This window comes from Schistocerca serialis, chromosome 5 (assembly GCF_023864345.2).
Source record: "Schistocerca serialis cubense isolate TAMUIC-IGC-003099 chromosome 5, iqSchSeri2.2, whole genome shotgun sequence".
NCBI lineage: Eukaryota > Metazoa > Arthropoda > Insecta > Orthoptera > Acrididae > Schistocerca > Schistocerca serialis.
In genome coordinates, this window is record NC_064642.1 from 117,960,266 (window position 1) to 117,977,223 (window position 16,958).

Genomic DNA, 16,958 nt, shown 5'->3' on the forward strand with positions numbered 1-16,958 from the left:
ACAATTCGTTACATATTCCAAGAAATATCCTTATAGTGTTATTATTGATTGTAGTGCTATTAGTTATTAATGTAAAATTCATTGTAACTGCATTATAAATTTTTGACATGTCTCCTGTATGTAAACCAAATGGATTGACAATGTACGTCATGAGATCAATAAAACACAATTCACAATTCTATAATGAAGCTCTGTCTGAACGAAGCTGCATAAATATTTAGTCATATGTTGATAAGATTTCAAGGTGGTACAAAGATTGGCCACTTGCTTTAAATGTTAAGAAACGTAAAATTGTACGCTACACAAAGCGAAAAAACGTTTGGTCCTATGACTGTAGTATCAGTGAATCAGTGTTGGAATCGACCAACTCTTACAAATACACTTTGAAGGGAAATGTAAATGGAATGATCACATAAACTGAGTCGTAGGTAAAACTGGTGGTAGACTTTGGTTTATTGGTAGTTGACTGGAGAAGAACTATCAGTATACAAAGGAGATTGCTTACAAATTACTCACACGACCCATTCTGGAATATTGCTCAAGTGTATGGGACCCATATCAAATAAGACTCCAAGGGATATAGAACGTATACAGAGAAGGGCAGCACGAATGGTCACTGGTTTGTTTGATCCATGGGAGAATGTGACAGTGATGCTGAAGAAACTGAACTGGCAGACTCTTTAAGACAGACGTAAACAATACTGAGAAAGCCCAACTTTAAATGATGGCTCTAGGAATATATTACACCCTCGGCGTATCACTCTCGTAGGGATCGTTTGAGGACAAGATTAGATTAATTACAGCACACAAGGAGGCATTTAAACTATCATTCTTAACTTTCCATACGTCAATGGATCCCTAGTAACTGGTAAAGTAGCCCCCCCCCCCTTTTTGCCATGTACTTCACAATAGTTTGCAGAGTATACATGTAGGTGTGTGTGCAATATTATTAAGTATTGTATTTTTGGATGGTATATTTGTTTTTCATTTTAATAATAATGACTACTCATATCGCTTAAGTAAGAAAGGGTACTGATGACACAATGAATAGAATGCAAGTTTAATCATGTAATACGCGTTACATAGCGAACATCTACACAAAGTGTGATTAATATCGGACTGTTACTTCCATTTTCGTCAGTGTACTAATAAAATAAGCTTAGCCACTGCGCACCTTATTTGGATGCAACGTTTGGTTAAAAGAAAGTAGAGAGATACGGTGGTGGCCAAGTTTTCGGCGACCCAGAAGGCATGGCTATTTCGACCGAAGGAGTTCGTCACGACTAATGAAATATATCTCTCGGCGGCAGCCCATTCCGAGACGTTCGTTATCTGGCGTGCGCGTCGTGGTGGGGGCAGAAGCAGAGGTACGAACTACATAGTGCACAGAGACGCCGAGGCGGAGGACTCTGCAAGTTACAACCAACAACCATGCAAGGCGGAGCGTTGGCACTGTTGATCGTAGGAGCGGCCGTCTGCGTGCTGGCCGGCGCGGGAAGACCGCGGGGGTGGCGGGGGCAGCTGCCGACCGCCGCCGCACACCACATACCGGAGTAAGTGCTGCCTCTCCAATACAGGTCACTACAAAACATTACTGCCCAAGCCCATGGTAACGAACCAGCGAAGTAGCGTGCATAAAAATGTGATACGCGAGCTCTAAACGCGCATTGTATCAATCGATCACTCGACGAAGACGCTCAATTTGGTGGCTGATAGCTGCTGCTGTATAGACAAAAGTCGAAAGACGTTATGTGACTCTCAACGATATTCACTTGTTTTTTGTTGCTACCAGGCACAGTTTTCAATACATCTACATCTACATCTACATCCATACTCCGCAAGCCATCTGACGGTGTGTGGCGGAGGGTACCTTGAGTACCTCTATCGGTTCTCCCTTCAATTCCAGTCTTGTATTGTTCGTGGAAAGAAGGATTGTCGGTATGGCTCTGTGTGGGCTCTAATCTCTCTGATTTTATCCTCATGGTCTCTTCGCGAGATATACGTAGGAGGGAGCAATATACTGCTTGACTCTTCGGTGAAGGTATGTTCTCGAAACTTTGACAAAAGCCCGTACCGAGCTACTGAGCGTCTCTCCTGCAGAGTCTTCCACTGGAGTTTATCTATCATCTCCGTAACGCTTTCGCGATTACTAAATGATCCTGTAACGAAGCGCGCTGCTCTCCGTTGGATCTTCTCTATATCTTCTATCAACCCTATCTGGTACGGATCCCACACTGCTGAGCAGTATTCAAGCAGTGGGCGAACAAGCGTACTGTAACCTACTTCCTTTGTTTTCGGATTGCATTTCCTTAGGATTCTTCCAATGAATCTCAGTCTGGCATCTGCTTTACCGACGATCAACATTATATGATCATTCCATTTTAAATCACTCCTAATGCGTACTCCCAGATAATTTATGGTATTAACTGCGTCCAGTTGCTGACCTGCTATTTTGTAGCTAAATGATAAAGGATCTATCTTTCTGTGTATTCGCAGCACATTACACTTGGCTACATTGAGATTCAATTGCCATTCCCTGCACCATGCGTCAATTCGCTGCAGATCCTCCTGCATTTCAGTACAATTTTCCATTGTTACAACCTCTCGATTCACCACAGCATCATCTGCAAAAAGCCTCAGTGAACTTCCGATGTCATCCACAAGGTCATTTATGTATATTGTGAATAGCAACGGTCCTATGACACTCCCCTGCGGCACACCTGAAATCACTCTTACTTCGGAAGACTTCTCTCCATTGAGAATGACATGCTGCGTCCTGTTTTCTAGGAACTCCTCAATCTAATCACACAATTGGTCTGATAGTCCATATGCTCTTACTTTGTTCATTAAACGACTGTGGGGAACTGTATCGAACGCCTTGCGGAAGTCAAGAAACACGGCATCTACCTGTGAACCCGTGTCTATGGCCCTCTGAGTCTCGTGGACGAATAGCGCGAGCTGGGTTTCACATGACCGTCTTTTTCGAAACCCATGCTGATTCCTACAGAGTAGATTTCTAGTCTCCAGAAAAGTCATTATACTCGAACACAATACGTGTTCCAAAATAAAGAGTATGTTCACTGAACATATCAGAGTACTTAAGACCGATGACCTCACTGTTTGGTCCCCTCTCTCAGACCAACCAACCAAGGTGTTTAAACTGCAATGACGGAGAAAATCACAACACCAAAGAGTAATTAAAGTAGAGTAATGTAATTTCGGGAATGCATTTGTCTAGGTAACATATTCAAGTGACTAACATAGCAATATCACAGATTAATGTAACCGCGAGACAAGTCATTGCGTATATGAAATGCTGGTACATTAATAACTGGTGTAACCGCCAGGATGTTGAATGCAAGCATATAAACGTACATGGATTGTGGTGTACTGGTGCCGGATGTCAGTTTGTGGGATGGAGATCCATGTCTGTTCCACTAGTTCGGTTAATACAGGAACGGTCAATGCTGGTTGTGGATGACGCTGGAGTTTTCATACAATGATGTCCCATACGTGCTCGATTGGAGACAGATCTGGTGATCGAGCAAGCCAAGGCAACATGTTGACACACTGAAGAGCATTTTGGTTTATAACACCTGTATGTCGGCGACCGTTATCCTGTTGGAAAATACCCGCTGGAATGCTGTTATGAGTAGCAGCACAACAAGTCGAATCACCAGATTGGCGGAGCCAGGGTGCGTGGGCTACCACGAGAGTGTTCTTGCTGTCATACGAAATTGCACCCCAGACCATAACCCCAGGCACAGATCCACAGTGTCTAGCACGAAGACAGGTTGGTTGCAGGCCCTCAAGTGGCGTCCTTCTAGCCAACAAAAGACGATCACTAATACCGACATAGAACCAGTTTTCATCGGAAAATACCACAGAGCTCCACTCTGCCCTCGAATGAGCTCTCACTTGGCACCACTAAAGTCGCTAACGGCGGTAGTTGGGGCCAGTGGAATGCACGCTACAGGGCGTCTGGCTCGGAGCTGTCCTTGAAGTAATTGATTTCTAACAGTTCGTTGTGTCACTGTGGTTCCAACTACCGTTCAAATTGCTGCTGCAGATGCAGCACAGAGCTATGCGCCGAACAAAATGGTCTTCCCTCTCAGTAGTGCCACGTGACCGTCCGGAACCTGGCCTTCTAGCGATCGTACATTCTCGTGATCATAGCTGCCAGAAGTCACGTGCAGTAGCTACGTTCCTGCCAAGTCTTTCTGCAGTATCGTAGCAGGAACATCCAGCCCTATTCCACGACCTCTTTCGAACTCAGTGAGGTGCTGACAATGGCGTCTTTCTCGCCTTACAGTCATTCTTGACTAACATCAACTCTCCACCTCCAATCTCAGATGCAACCGGTACAGAGCGTATTTAATGCAAGCCTGATTTGCATCTTCATCGTAGCGCTACTAGTCCCACTCTTAAGCGACTGGTGCGAAATTTGATAGCTATTTCAGGTGTACGTACATGCCTACCAGCTTTCGTTTATGTCGTATAACTCCGTCTTGGTGTTGCGATTTTTTTTTTCGTCAGTATACTTCAAGCTCACAAGGAAACGTCATCAACCTGACCTCATATTTTAAGGATAAAATAGCACACTAGCAAGATATCAGCCACAGAAATCGATTCCTCACAAAAATTTGGGCCATGGTTCTGGCAGTACGCCATTATAACCTGAATGCAGAGCTTTTAAACATGCGCGCACCTACTGTCACTCGCTCTGCCCCACTTAGCCGCCTAAGGCACGAGAGCCAAGGCTGTACAATGGAGTGAGTAAGAAATTTGTGAAATATTGCTTTAACATGCCCTGTTCACTGAGTCAAAGTGTGCGATTTTTGACCTGTAGATAGCGCCAGAGATCTCTTTGCGATGAACATTTTTATGTTTCGATTCTCCAATGCAGTGTAAATGAGTGAAACGAATGAGTGTGTCATAAAGACGTAGCATAGCGGTGTTTAGTTATTAACATCGCTGTTGTGCATTATTTTCTTGGATTTTAAACCTGACTCTGTTAAAGTGAAGTTCATTTTCGGGAGAAGCACTATTCTTCAACACGACTGGCATCATTAAATTATAATCGAAAATCGTTAAATACATTTCATAATAATTCTTCAGTTGCTCAGGTTTATTCATTTTGATTTTGACGCGTACATGTAGCTGCAGACTATTAACACGAGAGTACTGTTAAAATAAGATTGGATGTGTATTACTTACCTATTTTTTGCATACAATAACATACGAAAATATTCCAGAACACGTTGGGCAGATATGTCCATCTCCCTCTTCCTCGTTCCTCACCTTCGAAATCACGCGAATAGGAGCCAGGAGGCCTCTGGTTATTTCGATCCACAGTTCTCTGCGGAGCGAGTGACAAACAACCTGCGCCCGCTTAAGTTTAAAACCTGTACAGCAGACGGTCAAATTACGGCCCACATTTTCGTGCGAGGTCGATTTCTGGGGCTGATACGTTGCAAATGTGCTTTTGTTCTTTAAAATATTGAGTCGAGCTGGTGACGTTTCCTTGTCAATTTCATACAATATTTCTCTGATCTTTAACTCCGAATGTTACGTTTAATTCGTTTATGAGTACGTAGACGTAATGAACACAGTGTTGTCTACTAAGACTGACTGGGTTAGTTGTGCACTGGAAGCTGTCGCTACCGACCGAGGCCATTCGACTTCTACGGGTACAGATACTCCTTTAACCCACCCGACCGATAGCCTTCTTACAAGGAACGCCTTCTTTGTACGGGCGCTGATGAACGCGCAGTTGAGCGCCCCACAAACCAAACATCATCATCAAGGAACACCTTAAGTGCGAGGATCGTAAAAGGCCAGTGATGTATACGGCATTCGACGCCCGCAATTTGTCTACTACGCAACCACAATGTTGGTTCCTAATGGCAAAAAGAGGAGGGACTGGAGGTATTCAGTGGCGAGCACAGTGTGAGGCTACGAAGCGCAGTTGAACTGCTTAGTCGACGAAGAATAACGGTGCTACAGTGTTGCAAAGCAGAGCAATAGCAACGATAAGCAAAGCGAACATTTCATTAAACACAACTGGCCATTAAAATTGCTACACCACGAAGATGACGTGCTACAGACGCGAAATTTAACCGACAGGAAGAAGATGCTGTGATATGCAAATGATTAGCTTTTCAGAGCATTCACACAAGGTTGGCGCCGGTGGCGACACCTACAACGTGCTGACATGAGAAAGGTTTCCAACGGATTTCTCATACACAAACAGCAGTTGACCGGCGTTGCATGGTGAAACGTTGTTGTGATGCCTCGTGTAAGGAAGAGAAATGCGTAACATCACGTTTCCGACTTTGATAAAGGTCGGTTTGTAGCCTATCGCGATTGCGGTTTATTGTATCGCGACATTGCCGGCCAGTGTGGCCGTGCGGTTCTAGGCGCTTCAGTCTGGAACCGCGTGACCGCTACGGTCGCAGGTTCGAATCCTGCCTCGGGCATGGATGTGTGTGACGTTCTTAGGCTAGTTAGGTTTAAGTAGTTTTAAGTTCTAAGGGACCGATGACCACAGATGTTAAGTTCCATAGCGCTCAGAGCCATTTTTGTATCGCGACATTGCTGCTCGCATTGGTCGAGATCCAGTGACTGTTAGCAGAATATGGACTAGGTGAGTTCAGGATGCCAACGGTCTCGTATCACTAACAGTCGAGATGACAGGCATCTTATCCGCATGGCTGTAACGCATCGTGCAGCCACGTCTCGATCCCTGAGTCAACAGATGGGGACGTTTGCAAGACAACAACCATTTGCACGAACAGTTCGAAGACGTTTGCAGCAGCAGGGACTATCAGCTCGGAGACCATGGATGCAGTTATCCTTGACGCTGCATCACAGACAGAAGCGTCTGCGATGGTGTACTCAACGACGAACCTGGGTGCACGAATGGCAAAACGTCATTTTTTCGGATGAATCCAGGTTCTGTTTACAGCATCGTGATGGTCGCATCCGTGTTTGGCGACATCGCGGTGAACGCACATTGGAAGCGTGTATTCGTCATCGCCAGGCTGGCGTATCACCTGGCGTGATGGTATGGGGTGCCATTGGTTACACGTCTCGCTCACCTCTAGTTCGCATTGACGGCACTTTGAACAGTGGACGTTACATTTCAGATGTGTTAGGACCCGTGGCTCTAGCCTTCATTCGATCCCTGCGAAACCCTACGTTTCAGCAGGATAATGCACGACCGCATGTTGCAGATCCGGCACGGGCCTTTCTGGATACAGAAAATGTTCGACTGCTGCCCTGGCCAGCACATTCCCCAGATCTCTCACCAATTGAAAACGTCTCGTCAATGGTGGCCGAGCAACTGGCTCGTCACAATACGCCAGTAACTACTCTTGATGAACTGTGGTATCGTGTTGAAGCTGCATGGGCAGCTGTACCTGTAAACGCCATCCAACCTATGTTTGACTCAATGCCCAGGCGTATCAAGGCCGTTATTACGGCCAGAGGTGGTTGTTCTGGGTACTGATTTCTGAGGATCTATGCACCCAAATTGTGCGAAAATGTAATCACATGTCAGTTCCAGTATAATATATTTGTCCAATGAATACCAGTTTATCATCTGCATTTCTTCTTGGTATAGCAATTTTAATGGCCATTAGTGTACCTACAACACTTGCTGAAGTTGACATTTCGACCGAAAGGCACCCAAGGAATTTCGCACAGCGACAAAGAAATGCAGATGATGTATTAGCTTCTCTGCAAGATGAGTCAGCGGAAAATGTGATTCATATACACTTGACTTTGTGGACAATATACGTGAGGAGTACAATGATGACGATACGTGCTTAAGAAGTGAAAGTGATATTGAAACAGGTGTCGAGCCATGTAGTTCACCATCATTGTCCGACAGGGAGCCACAAATCCCGTCTCCAATGAAAATTAGTTAAGGGCAATCGTTGTCCAAGCAGCGGGTCCTAAACATAATTAAGTATATGGAAGATTATCCGCAGTATAGTAAACAAACAATTATGAACAGTTTTCGAATAAGTACGCAGCGATATAAGAATGTAGTGCACAAGAAAAATTACGGACATTCAAGGGACAATAAGGGGTATTTGTTACCAAAACTGATGTCTGCGAGTTTCAAGGATACTCGACACAATTTACAGGATGTGCAAGATAGTGACCTACTACGTTATGCACATCAAACTGCGCGTGACATACTCAATGTGATCGAAAGTATCCGGACACCCGGCTGAAAATGACTTACAAGTTCGTGGTGCCACCCATCGGTAATGCTGGAATTCAGTATGGTGCTGGCCCGCCCTTAGCCTTGATGACAGCTTCCACTTTCGCAGGCACACGTTCGATCGGGTGCTGGAAGGTTTCTTGGGGAAAGGCAGCCCATTCTTCACGGAGTGCTGCACTGAGGAGACGCGTTCCAAAACATCCCAAAGATGTTCTGCAGGATTCAGGTCAGCTCTTTGTGCAGGCTAGTCCATTACAGGCACGTTATTGTGGTGCAACCACTCCGCTATAGGCCGTGCATTATGAACAGTTACACGATCGTGTTGAAAGATGCAATCGCCATCCCCGAATTGCTCTTCAACAGTGGGAAGCAAGAAGGTGCTTAAGACATCAGTGTAGGCCTGCGCTGTGATGGTGCCACGCAAATCAAAATGGGGTGCAAACCCCCTCCATGAAAAACACCACCACACCATAACACCACCGCCTCCGAATTTTGCTATTGGCACTATACACGCTGGTGGATGACGTTCACCGGGCATTCGCCATACCCACACCCTGCCATCGGATCGCCACATTGTGTACTGTGATTTGTCACTCCATACAACGTTTTTCCACTGTTCAATTGTCCAATGTTTACGCTCCTTACATCAAGCGACGCGTCGTTTGGCATTTACCGGCGTGATGTGTGGCTTTACGAGCAGCCACTCGACCATGAAATCCAAGTTTTCTCACCTCCCGTCTAACTGTTATGGTACTTGCAGTGGATCCTGATGCAGTTTGGAATTCCTGTGTTATGGTCTGGATAGACGTCTGCCTATTACACATTACGACCCTCTTCAAATGTTGGCGGTCTCTGTCAGTCAACAGACGAGGTCAACCTGTACGCTTTTGTGCTGTACGTGTCCCTTGACGTTTGCACTTCACTATCACACCGGAAACAGTGGACCTATGGATGTTTAGGTGTGGGGAAATCTCGCGTGCAGACGTATGTCACAGGTGACACCCAAACACCTGACCACGTTCGAAGTCGATGAGTTCTGCGGAACCCCCCCTTCTGCTCTCTCACTATGTCTAATGACTACTAAGGTCGCTGATGTGGAGTACCTGGTAGTAGGTGGCAGCACAATGCACCTAATATGAAAAACGTATGTTTTTGGGGGTGTTAGGATACTTTTGATCACATAGTGTAGATTACAGTTATTTCAAGGGTGCAGTGGATGGTTGCATAACTTCAGACTGTGCTACGCAAATGGAAGACTTACGATAAAAACTAAGCGTCAAACTGACGATGCAGAGTAAACCGTGGAATCGGCCAGAAAATTTTTGGATGATATAAACAAACTTATTCCGTCGTTCAGTAAGAAATTTGTTTTCACCTTCGACCAGTCGGGCTCTGAAGAGGAAATGCACGTAAATGGTACCCTGGAAATTAGAGGTATCAAAAGAGCTGTATCAAGATCGACTTAACATCAATACCTTAACGCATTCGTATACAATTATGCTGACTGTTAATCTGGGTGGTATATTGCTGGAAAGTTATTTATTGTGCTGCGAGTAGTTGGAGGTACTCTGTCCCCTAACATTCATTTTCGTGTGCGTGATCTTCCAAAGGGAGGAGGAAGCATTTACGTCACTGCATGAGTGGGAAAACGGGCGTAAGAGAGCTACAACTATGGTACAAGCACTGTTTTTGGCCAGTAATTGGTTAAAATAGCTTGCTTTTGCTTGATTTCTGGTCTGCATATAAAAGTGATCATCCTTGATAGCAAACTATCTCTCCTGAAAACTGTGTGACATTGCAGTTCATACCACCTGACCCACTGGACAAATTCAGCCTCTGGATGTTTTTTCCGTACCTATAAAACATGTTGTCGCACTATCTGCAGCTACGTCTTAAATGATAGACAGTTTCACGATAAGCTCCACAACAGACTGTTTCGTATTCGGTTACATGCCATCATGTTCCATCAGTTCTCATCACTCCTTTACACCAGTATGTTTCTGTACGCAAGCCTTAGGAGTCAACACCCAGCTGAACGCTCTGCATGATTTGCAGCCCACAAGGGGTTATCCTTCGATCTTGCTTTGCGATCAATGTGGCGCGTCATTTTCATTCGATGTTCATGGTGCAAGTTAATGGTTTGTTTTGAACATTTCTTTTAAGCCAATGATATTCGTTTTCTAAAGTTTAATACACACAGCCCATACAAAGTTGGTCTCTGCACCTTCCGGACACATTTTCTGTCTCCCTCCTGATGCACGTGGTGAGTCATTAGCGGCTAATATTTTTCCTGTCATAACTGTTAACGCAACACTTTCAAATGAGCCTTACTAAAGGTTGATTTTGCGACCTCGTACTCAAGGGGCTGACTATTTATATTGCGCGTATTGCAACTTAAACAAGGGAAATTCCCCTTCATACTCCCCTCAGATTTAGTAGTAAGAGTGTCCAGTGGACAGCTTGTCAAAAACTGTACAGAGATTAAGCTTGAAAACAGGAAGAAAGTTTGCTGAACTCTGGAAAAAAAGCCAAAACAAGCTGAAGATGTGCAACACCCAGTGGATTGGAAGAGCCTCGGCGTCGTGGTTATACGGTCACGGTGTTGGATTGCGAAGTAGGTGATCCCTGTTCAAATATCGCTTTTTTTCCCTCGTCCCCTTTTTTTCATAAAATTGTGAATTGTCCGTCCGATCACTGACGTCTCTGTTCTCTTTTTGTATTCTTGGCAGTTGTCATACTATACACTGCGAACAGAATATGAGTCATTTGGTAAGAATATACACTGAAGACGCAAAGAAACTGATACACCTGCCTAATATCGTGTAGGGCCCACATGAGCACGCAGAAGTGCCGCAACACGACGTGGCATGGACTCGACTAATGTCTGATGTAGTATTGGAGGGACTGACACTATGAATCCTGCAGGGCTGTCCCTAAATCCGAAAGAGTACGAGGGGGTGGAGATCTCTCCTGAACAACACGTTGCAAGGCCTTCCAGAAATGCTCAATAATGTTCATATCTGGGGAGTTTGGTGGCCAGCGGAAGTGTTTAAACTTAGAAGAGTGTTCCTGGAGCCACTCTGTACCATTTCTGGACGTGTGAGGTGTCGCATTGTCCTGCTGGAATTGCCCAAGTTCATCGTAATGCACAATGGGCATGAATGGATGCAGTGATCAGACAGGATGCTTACATATGTGTCACCTGTCAGAGTCGTATCTAGACGTATCAGATGTCTCATATCACTCCAGCTGCACACGCCACACACTATTGCAGAGCCTCCACCAGCCTGAACAGTTCCCTGCTGACGCGCAGGGTCCATGGATCCACTAGGTTGTCTCCAAACCCGTACACGTCCATCTGCTCGATACAATTTGAAACGACACTCATCCGACCAGGCAACATGTTTGCACTCATCAACAGTCCATTATCGGTGTTGACGGGCCCAGGCGAGACGTAAAGCTTTGTCATGCTGTCATCGAGAGTACAGGAGTGGGCCTTCGGCTCCGAAAGTCCATATCGATGACGTTTCGTTGAATGGTTAGCACGCTGACACTTGTCAATGGTCCAGCATTGAAATCTGCAGTCATCTGCGGAAGGGTTGCACTTATGTCACGTTGAACGATTCTCTTCATTCGTCGTTGGTCCCGTTCTTACAATATCATTTTCCAGCCGCAGCGATGTCGCAGATTTGATGTTTTACCGGATCATGATATTCACGGTACACTTGTGAAATGGTCATAAGGGAAAATCCCCACTTCATCGCTCCTCGGAGGTGCTGTGTCCCACCGCTCGTGTGCCGACTATAACACCACGTTCAAACTCACTTAAATATTGATAACCTACCATTGTAGCAACAGTAACCGACCTAACAAATGCGATAACACTTGTTGTTTTATATAGGCGTTGTCAACCGTATCTCTGTATTTGAATACGCATCCCCATACCAGTTTCTTTGGCGTTTCAGTGTACTTACACGTCTCAGTACAGACGTTCCACGTACTTGCTCTGACATATACCATAGAAGCAGTAGCATCCAATGTTGCTAACACTTAGAGGCCCTAACGGTGCAAAGTGGCCTTTTATTAGAAATAAAACAGTCTGTTCTGATCCAGTTTGGAGTAGAAAACAGTTTAAAAGAATTAATTTCTTGTCTGGGACTATTTTGGTAAATTTATCAGCGCTGTTACGTTACAATCAGTCACAGAGGATCAGGATTTTGAATCCATTCGAGTACTATGTGGTGTTTATATGAGTGATTCAGTAGAAGAAACGAAGTAGAGATGTTAACGTCATCGACACTCCACAGATGATACTGATGGATGGTCTGTCATGGTACAGCCATGGCCTCGCAAATGTAGTCGCCGTAAATGCGCTTTATGGTCACTCAGACGTCAATCACACATTTACATTTACATTACTTAGCAGTTCAGACTTAGTATTTGGGTGAAGAACTAACCGTCAATGTTGATAAGCTCATGACCATTTTCACGTTATGTGATGAGGCATGGAGACCCAGTTGCCTATTCGTGGTTTCACAATTCTTCAACAACTTTTCCACAGACGTTCCAGTCGCACTGATCCGTGTGGTTGGAAGAAAGTGCTACTGTGTGACTGGCGCCCATATGCATTCCTTTGGTATAAACAATGATATCTTGTAGCATATAATCATTCGTGACCGACCACCCGTTTCATATTAGTTACTCAAAGGTCACATTTCCACTATAAAATTTTAGTTCTCACAAATTTTTTTTTTTTTTAGCATTTTAAGTTTGTGTAGCAGAAACAGTAATTTCAAGATTCATAAATACATTTTTCATGTCTCAGCTATGTATATCACTTATCAGTACCTTGAGGCGAATTTGTTAGAATTACGCACAAACGTAAGTTACAGACTCGAAGGAAAAACATGATGACCATCTGGATGACATCAAGCATGAAGGGATGCAGATGGTCAGCAGTAACGCTCACGTTGGCTACTCCTGTCAAGGTACATTCAGTTATTACAGTGGATCCCATGGAAGCCCAGATAAATGTCCCCACATAGCACAATACTGCCCCCACTGGTCTGTGTTGTGTCGCAGTAGGTGCATATTTTGGACAGCCGTTCGCCTCTGAAACGATCTATCTTGACCCCGACAATTGACCATTGACAAGTAACATCAAACGTCCAGAATGAAATTTTCACTCTGCACGGAGTGTGCGCTGATATGAAACTTCATGGCAGATTAAACCAGTGTGCCGGACCGAGACTCGAACTCGAGACTTTCGCCTTTCGCGGGCAAGTGCTCCGTCGACTGAGCTACCCAAGCACGACTCACGACCCATCCACACAGCTTTAATTGTGCAAAGGTTCGAGTGCGAGTCTCGGTCCGCCACACAGTTATAATCTGCCGGGATGTTTAAGATTAAACTGATTCATCCGACCAAGCGACGCATTTACATTGATCCACGGCCCAATTTCGATGATCCCATGAGCCCTACAGTCGCAGTTGACGACGTCGTTGAGCTGACATCCAGACTCCTAACTAAGGTACGAGCATATGGGACTGGTTTCCAAATATGTGAGAGGCTCAAAGATTTATTAAGTAATAGAACCCAGTACGTTGTCCTCGATGGTGAGTGTTCATCGGAGGTGGTGGTATCATCTGGAGTGCCCCAGGGAAGTGTGGTAGGTCCGCTGTTGTTTTCTATCTACATAAATGATCTTTTGAATAGGGAGGATAGCAATGTCCGGCTGTTTGCTGATGATACTGTGGTGTACGGGAAGGTGTCTTCGTTTAGTGACTGTAGGAGGATACAAGATGACTTGGACTGGATTTGTGATTCGTGTAAAGAATGGTAGCTAACTCTAAATAAAGATAAATGTAAATTAATGCAGATGGATAGGAAAAAGAATCCCGTAATGTTTGAATACTCCATTAGTAGTGTAGCGCTTGACACAGTCACGTCGATTAAATATTTGGGCGTAACATTGCAGAGCGATATGAAGTGGGACAAGCATGTAATGGCAGTTGTGGGGAAGGCGGATAGTCGTCATCGGTTCATTGGTAGAAGTTTGGGAAGATGTGGTTCATCTGTAAAGGAGACTGCTTATAAAACACTAATACGACCTATTCTTGAGTACTACTCAAGCGTTTGGGATCCCTATCAGGTCGGATTGAGGGAGGACATAGAAGCAATTCAGAGGCGGGCTACTAGATTTGTTACTGGTAGGTTTGATTATCACGCGAGTGTTACGGAAATGCTTCAGGAACTCGGGTGGGAGCCTCTGGAGGAAAGGAGGCGTTCTTTTCGTGAATCGCTACTGAGGAAATTTAGAGAACCAGAATTTTAGGCTGACTGCAGTACAAAGACCGCAAAGATAAGATAAGAGAGATTAGGGCTCGTACAGAGGCATATAGGCAGTCATTTTTCCCTCGTTTTGTTTGGGAGTGGAACAGGGAGAGATGCTAGTCGTGGTACGAGGTACCATCCGCCACGCACCGTATGGTGGATTGCGGAGTATGTATGTAGATGTAGATGTACGTTGAGCTCGACTGCTGCTAAGCCCCACGTTCAACAATGAGCGCTGAACGCTCTACTCAAAAACACTGATGCCTACACCAGAACTGCGCCTCGTCGCCAGATGTGCAACAGATCGCCGCCTATACTGCGTTATAGACCGGGCAAACCACCGACCTCCACATTCAATGATGAGGCATGAAGGCAAAACGTCTTGTTGCCTACTCGTGGTGTCATTATCGTACAACCAGTTTTCCACAGATGCTCGCGGCGGGAACCCGAGAACAGCCGGTCAGTTTCTCTGAGATGGTTGTTCTCAGGCGCCAGAACTTAGCAATCTTCCCAAGTCGCTCATGTCAGTGGACTTCCCCAACTGCGGCCCATATCGTGGCTAGAACGATTCCCCATTCGTCCCCTTTTCGCTTATGCAGGGTGTCCCAGGATGAATGGTCAATATTCAGGGGTATGACAAGACCGTTAATTCGGTGCAGAAACGTCTGCTAAACATGGGTTCTCACACGCATACTTTAAGACCTATGAGCACTTCCTCATCTTCGATACTGCGAAACAAATCTCTTCTACCACAAGCTCTTTGCCTTCCAGATTTTGGGAAGGAGGTGGTATGGACCAAACCAAGAAAAAATTGTCAAGTAAACATGGGCTGTAAAATGCATATCTTAAGAGCTATGAGCACTTGCTCGGTAGAAGAGATGTTTCATAGTAGCGAAGATGAACAAGTGCTCATAGCTCTTACCGTATGCACTTTTGGGCCCACTTTTACTGGTTTACTGGACACTTTTTTCTTGTTTTGGTCCATACTGCCATACCTCAGAATATAGAAACCAAAGAACTTGCAGTAGGAGAGATTGTTTCATAGTATCGAAAATAAAGATGTGAGCGTGCTATTTTAAACTGTGGGCGACTGCAGCCAAATTTTCACATTTTGAATGAAATGATAAACACTGGGTGTAAAGTACTTTTATTAACAGCAACGACAGGTTTCGCATCAGTTGTGAACGCATCCTCAGATGATCTACACAAAAATTGACAAATAAAAAAATTTGTGCAAAGAATTCTTAACAAAAGTCTGAAGAATAAAGTGATACTGAAAAAGAGGATCTTTAGCAATAGTTGAAGAGAACTCGCAGAGATTCTTTGTAACAAGTCAGAGCGGCAAGGTAACCACCTTAGAGCGCCCCCTCCTCCCCCGCTCCCCTCCACCCAATCACTCAAGTCAAGTTACAAACACACAGCACACTAAAAGCGGTAGTCCATGGTTAAAATGAAGGGTATAGCAGAACCGTGCCACGAGCAGCTGCCTCTCTTGCTGCCACTCAACCACGTTCCTGCTCTTGGCATGATACTGTTATGACCTTCATTTTAACTGTGGACTAACGCTTTAAGCGTGGCGTGTGTTTGTAGCTTGACGTGAGTGATGAGGAGTAGCTCTAAGGCGGTTACCTTTTCGCTATGACTTGTTAAAGAGAATCTCAGCGACTACTCTTCAACTATTGCTGTATGATCCTATTTTTCAGTATCAATTTAATTTTCGGGCCATTGTTAAGAATTCTTCGAAAAAAAAAAACCATTTTCTTTGTTAATTTTATACAGATCACCTGACTGTGCGGCTTCAATTGACGCGAAACCGGTCGTGGCTTTTACTAAAAGTGTTGTGCAGCTGGTGCGGATCATTTCGTTCCTGTCATATCCCTGAATACTAATGATCGCTACTGGGACTCCCTGTATACTTTCCTTGTTTCATATGCCCACAACGGCGTAAGGCGCATTCACTCTCCCTATTGGCTGTGGTCGTTACGTTTTGGCTCATCAGTACATATATGGCTGTTTCATAGCACGAAGGATGATACCGTTACTTACGTTTACTATTAAAAAGATGCGTTAGTTGCTGAAAGGTATCACCAAAACAAGTCAGGTGAGTGAAAGTTACAGTTTCAATTTAAGAACTGTCCAAAAGGTATGATGTTTTCGTCATGTATCAGCCACTTTCAACCAGGGGCCCCATTCTGTATCGTTCGTACCGATCGGTGCAGTAGGTTAGCCTCGATAGTGACGTCTTTATCCGAAGGTCCTATTCAGTAAGCTTATGATACCTGATACCGATCGGTCTTCCTGCCAATTTTTCGATTGTACCCAGAGGTTTTGGATTTCGATATGGCCCTCTCGTTCGGTTCAGTGTTGTTTATTTACACGTAGAATTTGTTA

The 16,958-nt window shown here is 44.7% G+C and overlaps 1 protein-coding gene across 1 annotated transcript in view; it reads left to right on the top strand.

Annotated features, from left to right (window-relative positions):
- Positions 1 to 1,429: 1,429 nt before the first annotated feature.
- Positions 1,430 to 16,958, top strand: part of LOC126481391 (uncharacterized) — a 121,013-nt gene continuing 105,484 nt past the window's right edge. Inside the window, exon 1 of the mRNA XM_050105116.1 lies at positions 1,430 to 1,553. Coding sequence (XP_049961073.1) covers positions 1,432 to 1,553 — 122 coding nt within the window. The 5' untranslated portion in view covers positions 1,430 to 1,431. The remainder of the gene's footprint in view (positions 1,554 to 16,958) is intronic.